This window comes from Heloderma suspectum, chromosome 5 (assembly GCF_057233095.1).
Source record: "Heloderma suspectum isolate Gila_16-S chromosome 5, 16-S_ref, whole genome shotgun sequence".
In the NCBI taxonomy this organism is placed as follows: domain Eukaryota; kingdom Metazoa; phylum Chordata; class Lepidosauria; order Squamata; family Helodermatidae; genus Heloderma; species Heloderma suspectum.
Window position 1 is genome coordinate 111,043,731 of NC_139462.1, and position 20,381 is coordinate 111,064,111.

Here is a 20,381-nt window from a genome sequence, read left to right on the forward strand (position 1 = left end):
AATAGCTCTTCGCAAAAGATGGAATTGAAGGTTAATGCTCTCCAAGACCAGGTGTCTGCACAAGAGACAGCTATGCATGCCTCCCATAATATCCTGTTTGCGAGAATTTCCCAACTGGAGGCAAATACTCATAGAGCAAATCTGCGTATCCTTGGTATCAAAGATCTGCCTGCAGATATAAGTCTGTCTAAATTCTTAGATAAATTCCTGCATGAGCTACTCGCTCTGCCATCTGATTGTTTACTTGATATTGAGCATGTATACTGTGTTCCAGGTCCAGTTCATGAACTGCCTATACTGTTATAGTTCAATTTGCAAGAGTTTCTACAAAAATTCATATTTTGCGCTTGGCAAGAGAAGTGGGAGAACTTTTGGGGGGGCCAACATGAGACAAAGTTATGTTATTTCTGGATTACACTAAAGAAATCGCTGACAAAGGAAGGCAATTAAGCAAGGCGAGAATCAGGCAAGACAAATGAATCTGCAATATCATATCAAATATCCTGTTATATTTTGCATTTTTTTTGAAGGCCAGATGAAAAAGTTTTAAAATCATGGAATGGCAGGCACTTGGCTAGCTGGAGTTCAAAGTAAGACATGGGAGACATCTTCCCCAGCCTCATGAGCTGGGAACTTTTCAATTATTATTGTACTTCGGATTTGTTTGGGTTATAAGGTCCCGGCAGTATGCCAGTCCAGAGAACTGTTTACATATAACCCCCCCTTTTTTTTCGCTCTCTCTTTTTCTTACTTCCTCTTTTTTTACTTTAGACATGATATACTGTATAATGAAATTCCTGTTTGTGTGTGTATAGATATGTATACATTCATATATAGATTTAGAAATGACACTATCTAAAATATAGATAGCATAAAATTTATTAGTGATTTGTTATTATTATTATTTATCCTTTTTAATTTCCTTCCTTTTTATTATTATTACTGTCATTATTAAGAGACTTTGATTAGTAATATTTTTTGGCCGGTTAAATTGTTAAGCTTTACTATTATATGTTAACTGAAGGGCAATATATGGTTATTGGAAATGAATTGTAGGCTTGCCTCTTTGCTATAAGACTGATGATATGATATTGAAATGTAAGGTTGATTATCTATGCTGTACTGAATTGTAATATTGGCAATCTTATAGATATAACTTTTAAGTAGAATGATACTTGAAGTTTGTGTGTAATGGAGTTTAAATGTAATCTTTTAAAGTAACTTTTTAATATTTTTTTCTCTTTCTTTCTTTCTTTCTTTCTCCTTCCTCCTTTTTTCCTTTTCTGCTAATTGCTGTGTCCTCCTAAGAATACTGTATTGTTGGGAACTGTAGCTAATTACTAGGTTGTCGGTACTGTTTATTTCATTTATAAAGATAAAAAAATAAAAAATAGAATAAAAAGTATTAAAAAAAAGGATTTTGATCCTTTTCTTCACATGTCTAGAGGAACTTAGTCATGCTTTAGCTTAGCTTTTTATATTCAAGTAACATGCAGGAGGAAGTAAAAAAGGAGAGATAATGATTTTAGCATGTTTTAGTTTCACTTTAAACTGCAAGTTGAATGTAGGAGAGTGTGGAGGAGGAGCCATAACAATAATGTTAGAAGCTCGATTTGTTATCTCGCGCACTACATTTGTAGGCCAGCTTTGTCGATTGCAATTCTTTTAGTTAATTTTATATTTATATATATTTACATTTTCTTTCACTGCCGATAATGTAATCACAGAAAAAGCTTTTAAAGCTTATTATAATAGAAAGCTTTTAACCACCATGCTGTCTTAATTTTTGAGATTTTCTTAAAGCATGTAATAGATTTCAATTTACTTTATAGTCTGTGGTGATGTTTGCCTGTTTGGACTTAGGTTGGTGACCCATCGGGGTGTCTAGAACCCAATTGGTTTAGGGTCATGAAAACAAAAGGGTTCTTTGGTTTTCAAAATGCATTCACTTCTTATGTGTCCATGTGGTTGAAGCATGCAGTAACATGCCCCTAATCAGTACATAGCTTTCCAATCAATACAGTTTGAAGGCAGAGGAGGTTAGTAAGTGGAGAGACAGAGTTATGTAGTTTCCCCACATATACACACACACTGTGGGGCAGCCCCCCCCCCATGGAATGGAGTGGACAGACCCTTCCCTCGGGGGGCTGTAGGGGTGCACCACGGCAGGGGCCATGCCTAGGGGTGCCAGTGGGTGGCTAGAGTGCTGGACTGGGAGTCGGGAGATCTGCGTTCTAATCCCCACTCAGCCACAGCAGCTCACTGGGTTACTTTGGGCCAATCACAGATTCTCAGCCCAACCTACCTCACAGGGCCGTTGTTGTATGCCGCCTTGGGTTCCTTAAGGAAGAAAAAAGGCGGGATATAAAAGTAATAAATAAATAATGAGACAGGGTAGGCACAATGTGTCCAACTCTGACAGCTGAGTAAGTCTGCTTGAAATATTGCTGTGCGGAAGTGGCATTCCGAAATTTCTGGGCAAAGAAACTGGCAGTGGGGGCTCATGGAAATATGACTGGTGGGGCAGAAAGCAGGCGGAACCAAGGGGTCACTGGAGGCGGGGCCAGCATTGTGCAGAGGAGCTTTTAAAGATCTATCCATCCAGCACAGGTTTTTATAACATTGTGCAAACGTGTTATAAAACAGCTTACCATTTTTCCAAACTCACAAATGAATTATAAGCCAGCCTGTGATTTCTCCAATCTGAAAAAAGCATTGCAAGCCAGCCAACCCGTGATTTCTCCAGACTCACCCATGAACTATGAGCCAGGTTGTAATTTCACCAGACTCACACATGAAGTAAAAGTCAGTTTATGATTTCTCCAGATTCACACATTAACCAAAAGCCAGTTTGTGAGTGTTCCAGTCTCATATAACGATTCAAATTCAGTTTATTGTTTTTCCACTCTCACAAAACAATAAGCTAGATGCACAAATTAATTTTACACCCCGCCCCCCACTCCCCTATTTAAACAAGCTTACATACTGGGGCTGGCCTGGGCTGGCTCCTCAAAGCAAACAAATAGCAAGCAAGCAAGCAGGCAAGCAAGCAAACACACACAAGCTCCCCAGCCCTCTCCTTTTTTGCCTCTTTTCCTGCTTTGATTGGCTGCCTTGGCAATACCATCATGGGCAACCGGTCCATCACACAAAAGACCCCCTCCTTTGTGGAATAAAGGGTCTTCTCCAGTTGGCTAGCTCAGGGGCTGAGCCAATTTCCCACTTAAAAAAAAAAAATTGCCCTGAAGCAGGCGCAGTCCTGACAGCAGCTGGCCACCGCAGTAGGAAGCCAGTGGTGGCACAGTGATTTTTTAAAAAAGAAACTAATACAGGCAGTTGTGGAGGAAGGGAAACCATTAAAAATTGGGGCAACCATTTCACTGAATCTCTCCAGCGAGAGGACACATTCTCCCACAGTTTCTCATGGGGCTCACCACTGGCAGGGATAGTACCACAGCTTTTTCATTTTTCAAAGGGTTTTTGTTTTTAGCACTGCTAAAAAATTAGCAAGTGGCAACAGCAGCAACTGTATTATCAGCCTGGCCCCCATTCTGCATTCTCCAGAATGCCCCATACCTAGGGTCATTCCAGGATAATGGGGTGGGGGGAGGCAACTACCACAAAAGAAAATAGTAGAGAATATTCGGAGAAAATACTGCAAAGTGACCTATTTTTGAGGGAGCTTTAAAAAAATTAAATGTTCTCAGAAAAAAATGTATCTAATGCAGATGCATATAATACTCTTTCTTCCCGGAAACTCCTGTAGCAGGTGTGGATGGTGGCAGTGCTGTGTCCAGCTGTGGGGAAGAGGTGGAGCTAGTGTAGTGCTGTGCCAAAATCTGTCTTCCAATTTCCCAAAAGTTTTCTTCCCCAATGAAAGAGGCTTCTGATTTTCTGCCTCATTCTCAGGATGCTTGAGAATTTATTTTGAATTTCCTTTTGTGGTGTTTTTGAATTTATCATTATGAAGTAGCCAAGGGTGCTGTGTGTATTTTTTTTTCTATTACTCTGCAGCCTCTTCAGCTTCCCACGCTTCCTAATATAAAAAAAGCCCCATGTGGGAGGAGTTACCTCATGATGTCATCCCTTCACCTGGGCTTTAAGTGAATTATGGGAAGCTGGGGAGGCTACAGGCTGCCAGTGAGATGTTTGTACAATGAAATACAGGACACTCACAAACATTCCTCTCAGCCGCCTCATAAGTAAGCACTCCAAATCTCATCCTTGATCATTTCTCATAAGTTTCCCTTCCTTTAATCACCTTTTCTATCCTTTAAAATGCTATAAAAAGCAATTTCTTTTCCATCAAATTGAATAGGAATGGTGGAAAAACATGTGGAAGAATTTGGGGGACAGCGTTCGCTTGAAAGCTTCACTGTATCAAACTAATGGGCTATTCTAACCTGTGCAAAGCTGGGTCTGTTTGCTAGTTTGTAAATAAACATTACCCCCCCCCCCACTCCTCAGGTGCTCTCTCATCCAAAGGAAACCAAACCTGGAATTTCTTGTTCCTTGGAGAAGTGGAGAGTACACAACAATATGTTAAAACATAACAACATAGCATAAACTCTCTTTTCAATGTTTAGGGGGGAAATCAAGGCACTGAAAACTGACAACATACTAATTTTAGCGTACCCAAAGAACTGTGTGGTATTTCTATAATTGAGGCTGGGACAACCCTTCTCCAAATCACAGTTTTGTCATAATTGTGGGAGAGATTTTAGGGGCAGGAGTGGGGGGAGCAAAACAGTTCACTTTGGTTTCAGGGTGGATGAAGCTCTTAAGCGGGCTTACCACGTGGGCATCAGCAAGAGAGGCAGCACTTTTTAGAGCTTTTTTACACAAGGCTGTTAATCTGCTGTATCTACTTTTGGTTTCATCACTGAATAGAATAGAATAAAACTTTATTACGGTCAAAGACCAGCTCAAAAAAGGAACTACATTAAAATTATCTGCCATATATCCCCAATCAAATTAATAGACACTTCAACACAGTGTAGTACTAATGTAATGCATATCAGCCATATTGGATGAATGGCATTACTCTCCAGACTTTGTCTTTCGTCCAACTAGGTAAGTCCGAGCTCCCTCAGCATCCTTCTTCAAACACCTATCGCGACTGCAAAAAATTTGGCGACACTATACATAAATGTCGAATTAGTGTCAGGCAACAATAGACATATTGTTGTCCTGTACGTCCCGGAAAGCGATTTATCAGTGGGGAGATGAGTATGGCATGAATATCTCTATAAAATATACACCACAGCAAAACGTGTTCTCTTGTTTCTATCTGTTCCATGCCACAGGGGCAGAGGCGGTCTGACCAGGGGATCTTTTTGTACCGTCCCTCCAAAACTGCCGAAGGGAGTCCATTTAGACGGGTCAAGGTAAATGCCCTTCTATGTTTATGCAGTTCCAGTTGTTCAAGATAGGGTGCAGCTGTTACAATGTATCTATAGTCCTCCCTGAGATAGAATTCTGGGGCACTATTGAGGTCACTTTGTCTCTCAATATCTGCAATGCACTGCTTGATAGTCTCCATTGCCTGATCAAAACCCATATTTAAGAAAGTCCGCAAGGGAAGCCCCAAGAAAGCTATTTTCAGTTCAGTTGACTGAATCCAACTGGATTTAAAATCATCTTGCAAAATTAGTGGGGCAAGGCCAGTAGGAAAATATGACAGTCTAAGTCGGTACACAAGAATAGCCACCCAGACCCTAGCTTCAATTTTGATCTGGCCAGACTCTAATCTTATCTTTGCATTGGAGACATCCCTAGGAAAACCCAATATTGCCCTCAAAAATTTTGGTTGTACACATTCTAATGTTTGGATATTCGGGAAAGGCCCCAATTGAGAGCCGTACAATAATTGCGCTAGTACTTTTGCTTGGTATAATTGGAGGGCTAAAGGGATATAGTGGTTGCCTTTCATTCTCATAAATTGTGCTATTGCGGATGAGCTTCTCTGTGCATTTAATGCCACATATTCGCCGTGAGCCTTCCTGGAACCATTTGCTTGGAAGACTACCCCTAAATATTTGAATTGAGAAACCTGCTCAATCTTATGTTGGTTTATCATCCATGATCTGATTTTTGGTCTTTTTGCAAAAGTCATGTTTTTTGATAATTGATTTCCTCGCAGTATTCAGTCAACTTCTGCAATGCTCTTGTAAGCCCAATTGGAGTCCTTGAGATAATAGCAGCAGCATCTGCATATAGTAAAGTGGTTATATGCCTCCCCGCAATTTTGGGGGGATGAAAATCGGTATGGTTTAGCTGGTCTACCATTGAACTGATGTAGAAGTTGAACAAAAGTGGGGCGAGAATGCAGCCTTGCTTGACCCCTTTTTTTGTTGGAACAGCCTTTGTAAGGTGGCCATGAGCACTACATCTGACCTTAAGGGAGGTGTCCCTATATAGAGTCTGAATGAGTAGGAGCAGGCGCCTATCAATGTTGGAGGCCTCTAATTTCTTCCATAGTTTGACCCTCAAGATAGAGTCAAAAGCTGCCTTAAGGTCTATAAAGGCTACATAAAGTGAGGTGACCTTGTTTGAGATGTATTTCTCAATGAGATGCTGTAGTACCAAGCATTGATCTATGGTAGAGCGACCCTCCCTGAAGCCTGCCTGCTCCTCCGCCAATATCATATCCTGTTCCAGCCAGTCTTTAAGCTTCCTATATAAGTGCCTGGCGTATAATTTACCAATAGCATTTAATAAACTGATGGGTCTGTAATTTGCGGAGTCGTCTCTCTTTCCCTTCTTGAATATAGGAACAATAATGGCAGAGCCCCAATCTTTTGGTGTCTGCCCTGTCATGTCAATGTAGGAGAATAGCGATGCTAGAGCCGGGCCCCACCATTCTAAGTTATTTTTGACCACCTCTGGAGGGATCAGATCTTCGCCCGGTGCTTTGCCCGTTTTCATCTGGGCAACTAGATCATAAATTTCTGAAGCCAGGACCGGGGGCCAAGGCGGAGCATCTTCAAGTGCAATATTCCAGGCCACATGGGCAGCATCAGAATCCTTGTATAATTGATGGAAATGCTTCTCCCAAGCCTTTGGATGAATATAGCAGTCTGGCAATGTTGGTCCACAAATTGGTGAGATCTTTACCAACCGCCAGAATATGGTTGGATCCTTCGATTTGGCTGCTTGAATCAGTTTCTCAGAGTTCTCCTTCCAAGCCTTTTTTTTCTTTTGTATCAGTAGCTGTTTGTAGGATTTTTTCTGTTCAAGAAGATCTTGAGCTGCCTTCAGATCAGAACTGAATTTATACTTTTGATAGGCCTTCTGTAAGGCTTTTTTTGCTTGAACACATTCCCTATCGAACCAGGGCTTCGAGGGTGGATGGTGCCGTTGTTGAGGCACCCTTACTCTCCGAGTAAAGGCTTGTTTCAATTCTCGGGCTAACTCCTGATATAATTCCACCGGGCTCATTATTTGGGTGTTAAGTATTAGAGATGTCCTAATGTTTTGCATGTTGTCTGATGCAAGAATGGCCCGTAATTCCATGTCCATCCTTGGGGTCCATTTGACACGACAGTAAGCTTCCCCCTCAGGGATTATCATAAGCATATAGCGATTGGCACTTCGAAGATAGGGGTGCGGGGCTTTCCAAGTCAATAAGACCGGGAGATGATCACTGTGAAGTTTTGGGACGACCTCCATGTCCTTCAAAAAGGGAATCAAGTTTGTTGATACAATGAGATAGTCTATTTGACTCATTGTGGTTCCCGCCAGATAGGTAAATTCCGCTGGATGGTCTTTCCCGAATGCACCATTAAGAGTGTGCAGGTTGAGCCTTGTAGTCAATTGATGTAGTAAGAGCCCAGAATAGTTGGATTTTATATCTTTAGATTGTCGAGTAAATGGAAGGCCATTTATAGTAGGTGTAGGGGGATAAGCTTTTTGTTGGAAATATAGGGCATGATCACTTGGACCCATCCTGGCATTAAAGTCTCCTCCCAAAATCGCATATGTATTGGGATAGGATTGGAGCAGATCTGCTACATATGTTTCAAATTCTGCCCAAATTTCCCCAGTCTGTAATTTCTTCTTTTGAGGGGGAAGATAAGCATTTATTATCAACAGATCCCATCGCTCAAAATGAGCAAGGACAGCCATTGCATATTGTTTATAGGATGGCAGCATCCTTGTGCTTACGCACAAAGACGTAGCAATTAAGATTCCTATACCTCCTTTACATCTTCCGTGCCCCTCCCCAGGGACTGCTCCAATAGAATATGATTGAAAACCATTAAACAGCAAATTCCCCTGGACCCATGTTTCTTGTAGCAGTACAATATCTTTGTAAGAGAGATAGTCTTTTGATTCAGGGTCCTGCAGGATTCCAGTCCAGCCATTTATATTCCATGTTGTAAGGCCAATTTTATTTATATGCTGGTTGTTTGCGTGTCATTGGGACTCAGGAGTGATACTTTCCAACTCCTGGGCACTCTTTTTTTCTTCCCTCAGCTCAGTTGTTAGTTCTGAGGCCAGTCCAATTGAGGGGACAGGTGAGTTCATCCAATTCTCTCCCAATGGGGAATCAACTTGGGGATATATCACACCTGATTTTAAATGGTGTCCAGTCATCCCTTGAGGGCTGGAGGCACTGACTTGGAATATCGGAGGGGCCTGGCAGTCTGCTTCTGCAGCATCATCTGGCTCTGTACTAAGCTGAATACTTGTTGAATTTTGTAATCCTTCTATACGTTTCTCAGTAGAAGTCTGAGGCCTCTGGGTCTGGATCTCATCCAGTGTCGTTTCTAGATCTATTGAAGATATTTCACACATAACATAGGAGTTGTAGTTCTTCCTTTCCAGTGCAGGGAGTGGCCTTATTGGGGTCAACTCCCTTGTCCCCATCAGTGCTTCCATCTCTAATTCCACTTCCCTGTCATCCATTATGACAGTCTGTGGCATGCATAGCTCAGGTGAGTTTCCAGTGTCAGGTTTAGCCATTCTGCTATACGATTGTAGGTTTGAAATTGATGTTATTTCTGGGGTCATTGTTACCATAAGCTTTTCCTTGGTCAATAAAGAGTGGAGCAGTCTATTATCCAGTCCCACATTATCAGTTGGTTTCATATCGGAGTCTAAATTATCAGGGGTGCCCAAATTTAGGTCCAGGGAGCTCATAAGGGCTAGACTTGTGTGGGTTGAAGAGTCAAGATCTAAATTATCGCTATCTCTCTTCAAGGCCAGATCTTGTTCATGTAATCTGATTCTCGTTGGTATTAGTAGCTCATCCAGTTTGTTCCTTAATTTTAAGAGTCCATCCTGCTTGACTGGGTGGTTTGCAGCCAGCTCACGGTAATTATTCTTTAGCATTTTATCTTTCTTATCATGGCTAGACTCCTCCACAGCTGTCCAAATTGTTGATGATAAAGTGGTGCCATAGTTAACCCTTCTGACTCTGGCAAGGGCTCTAACTCCAAGCTCTTTAAAAACTCTCTGAGGGGTTATACCATATCCTCTTAGGTACTGTGCTGAGTGGAAAAGTTGCAAAGGCACAGATGTTGACTTAAAGTCTAGGAATAATCTTTTGCAGTCCATTTGCGATGGCAGAAAGTGGAAGTTTTTTAAATCCAATGGGGGTATAACACAATTCAGTAATTCTGCCAGAGAGGTAAGGATTCTTTTCTTATTTGACCAAAGCTGTGCATCTTTCTTTGGGAAGCATATGAGGACCTGATTTGTTTGGAGTATTCTTTGTACTTTCCCTTTTGTCTTGTGTTGTACATATTGCGTTTGCTCAGGGTTAAAAGGGGGGGGGCGTGTAACAATGGCGTCGTCCTCGTTCTCACCTCTTTGCTCTAACTTAGATACTGGGTGAGCATACGTTTGGATTAAGGCTCCTAATTGCCCTTCAATTCTATTTAAACGCTCTAGAATTAAAATTAGAGTTTCTGCAGGTATAAAGCAGATTTCACCCAGCTGAGGAGGGCAATTTGGCTGTGTAGGGAAAGCATACTCTGCCTTCTGACTGTTTACGTTCCGTCCTAGCGATTTATGCTTTCCTGCATTCTCCTTCACAAGGTTTTAATTAATAGGCTGCTTTCTATCTCTTGGCAGACTGAGGTGCTTATAGGGGTTGTGGCCAATGCCGCCAGTCCATTCTTATTACTGTTTTTGATACTCACGGCATACGTAGCCCCATTTGAGGGAAGGAAGCTTTCGATTCTAAGCTGTTTCTTCTTTCTCTCCTTTTCCAACTTTTCTTCTCTGGGACTTATAGTTTGCTGTCTCTTTCTTAATCTCCTCCTCCCTTTGGCTGTGAATAAATCCTTATTATTTTTCATGTTTGCGGCTTCACTTGTCCCATTGTAGGTGGGAGCTGCGTCTAGTCAATGTTACTCCGTCGCCATCTTCCAATGCTCCGAACTGAAGAATCTATCTGCAAATGCCGGTTTCATCACTGAGATCCGAGCTCTACATGAAGTTTTCCTTTCCTGGTTTTCTGCTATGTAACCTCTAGATGAAGCTGTGCTATAGCGGAATAGCGCAAATACCAAAGTACAAACAGTACACAAGTACAATCAGAAATAATACCCCATTTCCGCCATTCTAAAAAAAAAACCCAGGAAAATGGTCTAAAGAGACAGAAGCGAAACTGGAGAATCACAACATCATCTAAAGACCCTGTAAACAACCGTAAGGAATCATGACAGCACAATAACTTCCTCGCATAGAAAAGCTCTTATACTTTAGAAAATACTGCTTGTGGTGGCTGCATCAGCAAGATCAGAGCTCTGACCAACATTTCCCCCCAGAATGACTCTGGAATGATGCTACTGGCATCACAAGCAGTGTTTTTAAAGTATTAGAAAAGAAGAAAGGAAACAGGTGCCACTACCACCAGCATAATCCTCCCTCAGTGTCCCCTGAAACGAGACAAACCATTCCCCAATAGTCCCCTCTCCCCAATAGTTAACAAAATGCGCGCGCGCACACACTCACCAATTTTCTATGGTAAGCCCTAACATAAATGCATGCTTCCTAGTAATAGTCAGTTGAAAAAGTCAATTACAACTTTGAAACTGCTCAGATTGACTAGCATTGTACCCATTCGTTATGTTATTTGTTTATTTTATGAAAAAAATGCAACTTTAGAAAATGGAAACGCTTCCTCAGAATAGCTGCCCTCTACTGGACAAGTGTCAGTTTGTTCCTGAGTGATGGTTTAGCGTCTTTCCTTGGTGGTGTGATGTGTTGGCTCATCATAAACTAAAAGGACCAAAGAAATCTTAAATGCATTCCTCGTTATGTTTGTGATGAAGGCATCCAGATTTTTGGACAAAGAGATAGTATTTATTTATTTATTTATTTATTTATTTATTTAGTTTCTATACTGCCCAATAGCTGGAGCTCTCTGGGTGGTTTACAAAGATTAAAAACATTAAGCATAGAATATACAGAGATTAAAATCATTTACATAAAAAACACATGAACAGACAATATACACAAAAGAAACATATCTAAAAGAACTTCAAACAACAATCTCAAAAACAAACAACCATAACCATACAGCATTCCAGGATTGATTAAACACTTATCATATACTGCTGAATGCCTGGGAGAAGAGAAAGGTCTTAACCTGGCGCCGAAAAGATAACAACATTGGCGCCAGACGGGCCTCGTCGGGGAGATCATTCCATAATTTGGGGGCCACCACCAAAAAGGCCCTCTCCCTTGTTGCTGTCTTCCAAGCTTCCCTTGGTGTAGGCAGCCAGAGGAGGGCCTTAGATGTTGAGTAGTATATGGGTAGGTTTGTTTCGGGAGAGGCGCCCCATCAAGTATTGTGGTCCCAAGCCATGTAAGGCTTTATAGGTTAAAACCAGCACCTTGACTCAGGCTCAGAAACATACAGGCAGCCAGTGCAAGTGGGACAGAGTCAGTCTTATATGTTTGGACCTTCTGGTCCCCATTATCAATCTGGCCGCTGCATTTTGCATCAGCTGCAGTTTCTGAACCGACTTCAAGGGCAGCCCCATATAGAGTGCATTGCAGTAATCTAACTTGGAGATTACCAGTGCATAGACAACTGAAGCCAAGTGATCGCTCTCCAGATAGGGATGTAGCTGGGCCACCAACCAAAGTTGGTAGAAGGCACTCTGTGCCACTGAGGACAGCTGAGCCTCGAGTGACAAAGATGGCTCAAGGAGAACACCAAGCTATGAACTTGCTCCTTCATGGGGAGTGCAAATCCATCCAGAACAGGTTGAGCACCCTTCATCTGGTCAGAAGAACCACCCACCAACAGCATCTCAGTCTTGTCTGGATTGAGTTTCAGTTTATTAGCCCTCATCCAGTCCATTGTCGCAGCCAGGCACCAATTTAGCACATCCGCAGCCTCACCTGAAGAAGATGAAAAGGAGAAATAGAGCTGTGTGTCATCAGCATACTGATGACAACGCACCCCAAAACTCTGGATGACCACACTCAACAGTTTCATGTAGATGTTAAATAGCATGGGGGACAGAACTGACTCCTGTGGCACTCCATACTGGAGAATCCACGGGGCCCAGCATTATTCCCCGAAGCACCACCTTCTGGAGTCGACCATCCAAGTAGGAGTGAAACCACTGCAGTGCAGTGCCTCCCACTCCCAGCTCAGACAATCATCTCAGAAGGATACAATGGTCGGTGGTATCGAAAGCCACCAAGAAATCAAGGAGAATCAACAAGGTCACACTCCCCGTCTCTCTCCCGACATAGGTCATCATACAGGTCAACCAAGGCTGTTTCCGTGCCAAAACCCAGCCTGAACCCTGACTGAAATGGATCTAGATAATCGGTCTCATCCAAGAGTGTCTGGAACTGGTTGACAACCACCTGCTCAAGAACTTTGCCCAGGAAAGGACCATTTGCCACTGGCCTTAAATTACTAAGATTTTCCAGGTCCAGGGAGGGTTTCTTTAGGAGTGGTCTTACTACTGCAACTTTGAGGTGGCCCAGGGCCACGCCCTCTCGCACAGAGGCATTAATCACCTCCTTCCCTGCCAGTTTTTATCAGCCAAGAGGGGCAAGGATCCAGTACAGAAGTGGTTGAACGAACCTGTCCAAGCACCTTGTCAACATCCTTAAGCTGTACCAACTGAAACTCAGCCAGTAGAACAGGACAAGGCTGTGCTCTGGATACCTCACCAGATTCACCTCCCATAACGCTGGAGTCTAAGTCCCGGCGGATGCAAAAGATCTTATCCTGGAAGTGCCTAGCAAATGCATTACAGTGGGCCTCAGAGGGATCTACAGTGTCCTTCGGGCCAGCATGTAATAGCCCCAGGATGACCCTGAAAAGCTCCGCTGGGCAGCAAACAGAAGATTCAATAGAGGCAGAAAGATTATTTTTTTTGCCACCCTCACTGCCCCTGAATATAGTTTACCATAGGCACATACCAGCATTCGATTGCATCCACTAGTTCTTCCCCATCTGTACTCAAGTCGTCTCCTATTTTGTTTCATCGCTCTCAGCTCTGGGGTGTACCAAGGAGCAGTTCGAGCTCTACTAGGGATGGCAGAGAATTCTGCCACGGATCACGGTGAAGCCGAATGCCAGTGCATCCGACCCCCCGAACTCCGTGGCGGAACGGCCTGCCACCCCCCCCCGCGGATCCCCCCCGGGACGAGACTCACCTGGGGCGGATCTTCCGGGTGGCAGCGGCTCCGGCAGCGGCCAGTCTTCTGACCAGCTGCCACCGCCGCCATTTCCACTCTTGTAAAAGAAAAAAGAAAGAAAAAGAAAGACGTGATAGGCTACGTAAAGATTTACGTAGCCTATCATGACTAGGTTTAAAAAAAAAAAAACACGACGTGATAGGCTACGTAAATCTTTACATAGCCTATCATGGCTGGGTGGGTTAAAAAAAAAACAAAACACTGCGTATGAAAATGGTGGCAGCTACAGCCGCCGCCATTTGTGTTCCTTATTTTTGCCCTCTTAATCTACGTAAATATTTACATAGACTATGACGGCGAAAATCAAGGGGAACGCAAATAGCGTAGCAGGCGCTATTTGCGTCCCTTTTTGATTCCCCATTTTAGCCTACGTAAATATTTACGTAGATTAAGAGGGCAAAAATAAGGAACGCAAATGGCGGTGGCCGTAGCCGCCGCCATTTGCGTATGCAATTTTTTTTGTTTGTTTTTTTACCCAGAGTCCTCCGTGGCCGGAAATCCGGCTGCGGACGGCTCTGGCCTGGCCGGGCCTGGCCGGCTGCTCCGCGGAGCTGCTGCAGAGCACAGCCGGCCTCGGAGGATTCCGGGAGGGAGGAACGGAGCGCCTCCCCCCCTGGCGAGGTTTCCGGGGGGAGGGACGGAACACCCCCCCCCCATCAACATAATCCGCAAACAGGTAAGTGACTTTCGTACATCCCTAAGCTCTACTTAGGAGAGGGTGCTCAGGAGCAATCATGTCAACTGCCCAGGTCATTTCTGTATTCCACAGATCAACCAGGGCTTCAACAGGACAGCCCGCCATATCAGCTGGAAACCTCCCCAGAGTCCTCTGGAAACCATCCAGATCCATTAGCCTCCAGGGGCAGACCATCTTAATAGGTCCCCTACCCTTGTGGAGGGGGAAAGCTCCTGTAAGTCTAAACCTCAGCAGGTAATGATCTGACCATGACAAGGGGACTGATGCAAAGTCCTCCACCTTCAGACCACCATCTCCATGTCCAGTTGCGAAAACAAAGTCTAGAATATGCCCTGCTACATGCGTCAGGCCTATCACATGTTGGGACAGTCCCATGGTTGTCATGGAGGCCATGAAATCCTGAGCTGCCCCAGACAAGGTGCTCTCAGCACAAATGTTGACATCCCCCAGAACCAACAGTCTGGGGGATCACAACAAGGCACCAGAGACCACCTCCATCAGCTCAGATAAGGAGTCTGTTGAGCAGCAGGGTGGGCGGTACACCAACAGAATCCCCAGTCTGTCCTGCTGGCCCAACACAAGGTGCAAACATTCCAGACCAGTAATCACATGGACAAAGAGCCTGCAGAGGGAGATGGAATTCCTATAGACCACAGCACACACACACCCTGGCCCTCAGGTCTTCCCTGATGCTGAACCAAGTACACCAGTGGGCAGAGCTGGGAGAGACTAACTCCTCCCTGCTCATCCACCCAGGTCTCGGTTATACATGCCAGATCAGCCACCTCATCCACTATTAAGTCTTGGATGAGGGAGGTACTTACTTTCTTGACATTATGGCTTGTTGTGGTATGTAAGGAAGGGCATGCAGTGATGATTGATGTGGAAGGTGAAAAAGCCCTGTAATGTGCTCCCCTATCCAGAAATTCAGGAGTGAGGATTCATAGCCATCTGCTAACATACACCACATCCCACTTGCTCAGGTGCCAGGAGTTCAACCTCTCAGCCACCAACCTTATTACAGCCTTCCCCAGCCTGGCACCTTCCAGAAACATTGGACAAAGTGTTCATCATCCTCAGGCCCAATCCCCTTTTCAGAGATCCCAAGTTTGCCCTGTTCTAATTCACCTGGCCTTGCATGCTACCTGCTGATGAACTTCGGGGGGACTTAGAGCATGACCTGATTTGGCTGGTGACCATGAAGTTCCCCATGTGATTCACCAGAACCCCACTGCCCAATTTCTCACCCTTCCCATCCCTTTTTGCTGTCCTCATCTCCCCAGCCCTGTCAATGTGGCAAGCAAGTTCCCTGCATTCATTTCCTCAAACCTACTTCCCTATCGCAGCTGCCACAAAGAGCATCTCTACACCAGCCTAAATTCCCACATTTAAAACAGAGCTTTCTGCTTCTGTTTTAAATGCAGGATCACAACGGACTCCCTTTACACGTGCTTTCTTTCCCCACTCCTTCTCTCCCTTATCTGAGTCCTCCATATGTTTCATTGATCTAGCTCCTTTTCTTGCGCCTTTCCTTTTTCACAGAGCAGAACGTAAGTGGGGTAATTTGATATCTCGTTATCTCCAATCTATTTAAAAATGGAATAAAGGTCATTTAGTGCAGGAGACACCCTGGAGGTTGACAATGTCATCTAAAGGGCCTGCAAACTTCCGTGAGTGAGCAATCTCAATACCAGGATAAAAGTGCCATGTGAAGGAGCCCAAAGTCACAAACACTTGGAACTGAACAGCATGCTGCCTCTTGGGGTTCCAGCCTTGATATTCCTTATATAGCTTCAAGGTGAGTTGCAGGGGCCTCTTAATCTTTGGAAGCTGGCAATGGGACACAAAGCCCAATGGGAATAGTCTAGGGCCAGGCTAGTGAACTTCATTCTAGGATTGCTTTTACAAGTCCTTGAAGGGAGCTTCTGCACAATCACTCTGACTCCAAACATTAATTCATCTGGCATAACTCCCACTCCCCACGTCCTATACTCTCAATCACTCTTGTGATATAGGATCTCATTTTACTTACTCTTCCGTTAAGTAGCTCACTGTCTCAGATCCTGAGTCCCAGTTAATCCCCTCCTTTTTGCCATAGAATGTTCCTTGACATCAGGCATGTTATATCCCAAGCAGTACAGCCTGGGGACCATGCGGGGAGGTTGCCAGCTGTATAATCTGCCCCTTAACATCCTACTACCTCTGAAATGCTGAGAAGTGTAGGTTTATAAAGAGCCTATGAGTATCTCTCACCCCAACACATAGGGCCAGCCCTACCATGTGGCACAGTGAAGTGTCTGCCTCAGGCAGCATGTTTTTTGTTAGTTACTTTTGTTGTTGTATTTTTACTGCCAGGGAATGGGAAGAGCCGCTTGTCAGATTTTCTGCCTCAGGTGCCAAAACAACGTGGCTGGTTGTGGGCACTATGCACCATGAATTGACTTGGGGTGGAGATGGTGCCGTTTGCTGCTCTGTCTTGTAGCAGAATATGCATTATAGCATGTGGAATTGAGAAGAATGTATTTAATAGATGTGACTAATTATCTGTGTGTGTTGTGAACTTGTGAGATAACTGTGAGTAATGGAATGTATCTTGGAAAGGAAGGCTGCCACAAGCGGGTTGGTTAAACACTGGAGGCAGAAAGCTACTTAGCTTAGCAGAGATTACTTCATCTAGGTGTCAGTGGTAGACCTACATTGAGAAAAATGGGAATAGTGGTATGACCAGGTCCAAAATTAAGGATGAGGTCATCAACATCATGGGGGTTATAAAAGACCAGGGTTTGATTTGTTTGAGTGACAGAGAGAGAGAGAGAGAGAGAGAGAGAGACCTGGAGAAGAAACCCCCCATACATGCTTAGGCTGGCTTCGCCCACCATGCCTTCCATTTAGGTAATTATGAAACTTTGATATTGACTGTTAGGTTGAGAGGAACCTAGAACCTATGTTAACAATATGCTTGCTACTATTTTCATTATACTTTTAGTGATTATAACTTCAGTGTATTTAGGGATGTTTGTATTCTGCTTCATTTTAGCTAAAGCTTGTTCTTCTCTTAGACCGTTTTGAGCAATAAGTATATATTCTTTAATACCAAATGTGTGTTGTCTGGCTTGAGAGAGGTTTCAGGGATCATAGAATCATAGAATAGTAGGGTTGGAAGTGGCCTGTTAGACCATCGAGTCCAACCCCCTGCTCAATGCAGGAATCTAAATCAGAGCATCCCTGACAGATGGCTGTCCAGCCTCCTCTTGAATGCCCCCAGAGTGGGACAGCCCACCGCCCTAGAGAATTGGTTCCATTGTCGTATTGCTCTAACTGTCAGGAAGTACAGTCAGGGCCTATTGGAAATATTGGAACAAGGATAACTGTTTTGGCAGTTGGCCTCTGTACACCACCACATTGAAGTTGAAAGGAAACACACCCACATGGGAGCGAAGTCAGGACTTTCAGCTGTAATTCAAGGGGCTGGACAAAAGTGGGGCACTAACCATTCAGGAAGGACAGCCAGTGGCATACACACACACCCATCGTTGGGGGCTCATGAGTAATGGAACGAATGGCTGACAAGCAGTTGCATGGCCAAGTGTGGCCAGTTTCCTGGGTGCCCCATGACCAATCAAGCAGAGGTGGTTCTGAGTGTCACATTTGCATTTGGTAGCTGTGCACTGGAACTCCCAACATGAGGTCCAAAGAGGTGTCCATGCGAGTGAAGGAGGCCATCGTTAGGCTGAGGAAACAAAATAAACCCATCAGAGAGATAGCAAAAACAGTGGGAGTGGTCAGTACAACAGTGTGGAACATCCTGAAAAAGAAGGAATTAACTGGCAAGCTCAACAACAGCAAAAGGCCTGGAAGACAACTAAAGTGGATGACCGCAGAATTCTGCTCATGGTGAAGAGGAACCCTTTCACAACATCTAGCCAGGTCAAGAACGCTCTTGCGGAGGTAGTCATGTCATTGTCAACATCTACAGTCAAGAGACGGCTTTATGAATGTAAATACAGAGGCTTCACAACAAGGTGCAAACCACTGGTAACGCTCAAGAACCGAAAGGCCAGATAAGCCTTTGCCAGCAAACATCTAAAAAAGCCTGCCCAGTTCTGGAATAAGATTCTTTGGACTGATGAAACCAAGATTAACTTGTACCAGAATGATGGGGAAAGTATGGAGAAGGAAAGGAACAGCTCATGATCCAAAGCATACCACATCATCTGTCAAACATGGTGGAGGCAGTGTTATGGCATGAGCATGTATGGCTGCCAATGGAACCAGGTCACTGGTGTTTATTGATGACCTGACTGCTGATAAAAGCAGCAGGATGAATTCTGAAGTGTGTAGGGCTATACTTTCTGCTCAGATTCAGCCAAATGCTGCCAAACTGATAGGACGCCGCTTCATATTGCAGATGGATAATGACCCAAAACATACAGCAAAAGCTACCCAAGAGTTTCTGAAGGCAAAGAAGTGGGATGTTCTTCAATGGCCAAGTCAGTCACCTGATCTCCACCCAGTAGAGCATGCTTTTCACTTACTGAAGACAAGACTGAAGGCAGAAAGACCCACAAAGAAGCAGCAGCTGAAGGCAGCTGCAGTGAAGGCCTGGCAAAGCATCTCGAGGGAGGAAACTCAGCATTTGGTCATGTCCATGGGTTCCAGACTTCAGGCAGTCATTGACTGCAAAGGATTTTCATCCAGGTATTAAAGGCGATCCTTAAGTTTGAAATGACGTTGGTTTGTTCCATTACTTATAAGCCACCAGTGATGGGGGGGGGGGGTAATGCCGCTGGCTGTACTTCCTGAATGGTTAGTGCCCCACTTCTGTCAAACCCCTTGAATTACAGCTGAAAGTCCTGACTTCGCTCCCATCTGGGCGTGTTTCCTTTCAACTTCAATGTGATGGTGTACAGAGGCCAACTGCCAAAACAGTTATCCTTGTTCCAATATTTCTGGCCCTGGTTGTATTTCCTGATGTTCAGCCAGAATCTGGCTTCCTGTAACTTGAGCCCATTATTCCGTGTCCTGTACTCTGGAATGACCGAGAAGAGATCCTGGTCTTCCTTTCTGTGACAACCTTTCAAGTACTTGAAGAGCGCTAACCTATCTCCCCTCAGTCTTCTCTTCTCAAGGCTAAACATGCCCAGTTCTTTCAGTCTCTCCTCACAGGGGTATGATCAGTCCCCTGATCATCTTTGTTGCCCTTCTCTGTACCCTCTCCAGTTTGTCTGCATCCTTCTTAAAGTGTGGTGCCCAGAACTGGACACAGTACCCCAGATGAGGCCTAACCAGTGCTGAGTAGAGGGGAACTAGTACTGCACGTGATTTGGAAGCTATACTTCTATTAATGCAGCCCAAAATAGCATTTGCCTTTTTTGCAGCCACATCACATTGTTGGCTCATATTCAGCTTGTGATCTACAACAGTTCCAAGATCCTTCTCATTTGTAGTATTGTTGAGCCAAGTATCCCCCATCTTGTAGCTGTACATTTGGTTTCTTTTTCCTAGGTGCAGAACTTGGCATTTATCCCTTTTAAATGTCATTCTGTTGTTTTCAGCCCAGCATTCCCGCCTATCAAGATCACTTTGAATTTTGTTTCTGTCTTCCAGGGTATTAGCTATCCTACCCAATTTTTTGTCATCTGCAAATTTGATCAGCATTCCTTGCACTTCCTCATCCAAGGCATTAATAAAAGCACTGAAGAGCACTGGGCCCAGTACTGAGCCCTGCGCTTTACCTCTCCCCAGTTTGAGAAGATCTTCGAGTCTGATTCTGTAGCCAGCTGTGGATCCACCTGATAGTTGTTTCATCTAGCCCACTTTGAGCTAGTTTGCTCATCAGGATATCATGGGGCACTTTGTCGAAGGTTTTGCTAAAGTCAAGGTATATTATGTCTACAGCATTCCCACAGTCCACAAGGGAGGTTAGCTTATCAAAAAATGTGGTGTGGTGTAGTGGCAAGAGTGTTGGACTGGGAGCTGGGAGATCTGGGTTCTAGTCCCC

At 44.1% G+C, this 20,381-nt stretch overlaps 1 protein-coding gene across 1 annotated transcript in view; it reads right to left on the reverse strand.

The window, feature by feature from the left end:
* Window positions 1–12,264: 12,264 nt before the first annotated feature.
* Window positions 12,265–20,381, reverse strand: part of TBC1D19 (TBC1 domain family member 19) — a 109,110-nt gene continuing 100,993 nt past the window's right edge. The window contains exon 21 of the mRNA XM_084856971.1: window positions 12,265–12,363. Coding sequence (XP_084713097.1) covers window positions 12,343–12,363 — 21 coding nt within the window. The 3' untranslated portion in view covers window positions 12,265–12,342. The remainder of the gene's footprint in view (window positions 12,364–20,381) is intronic.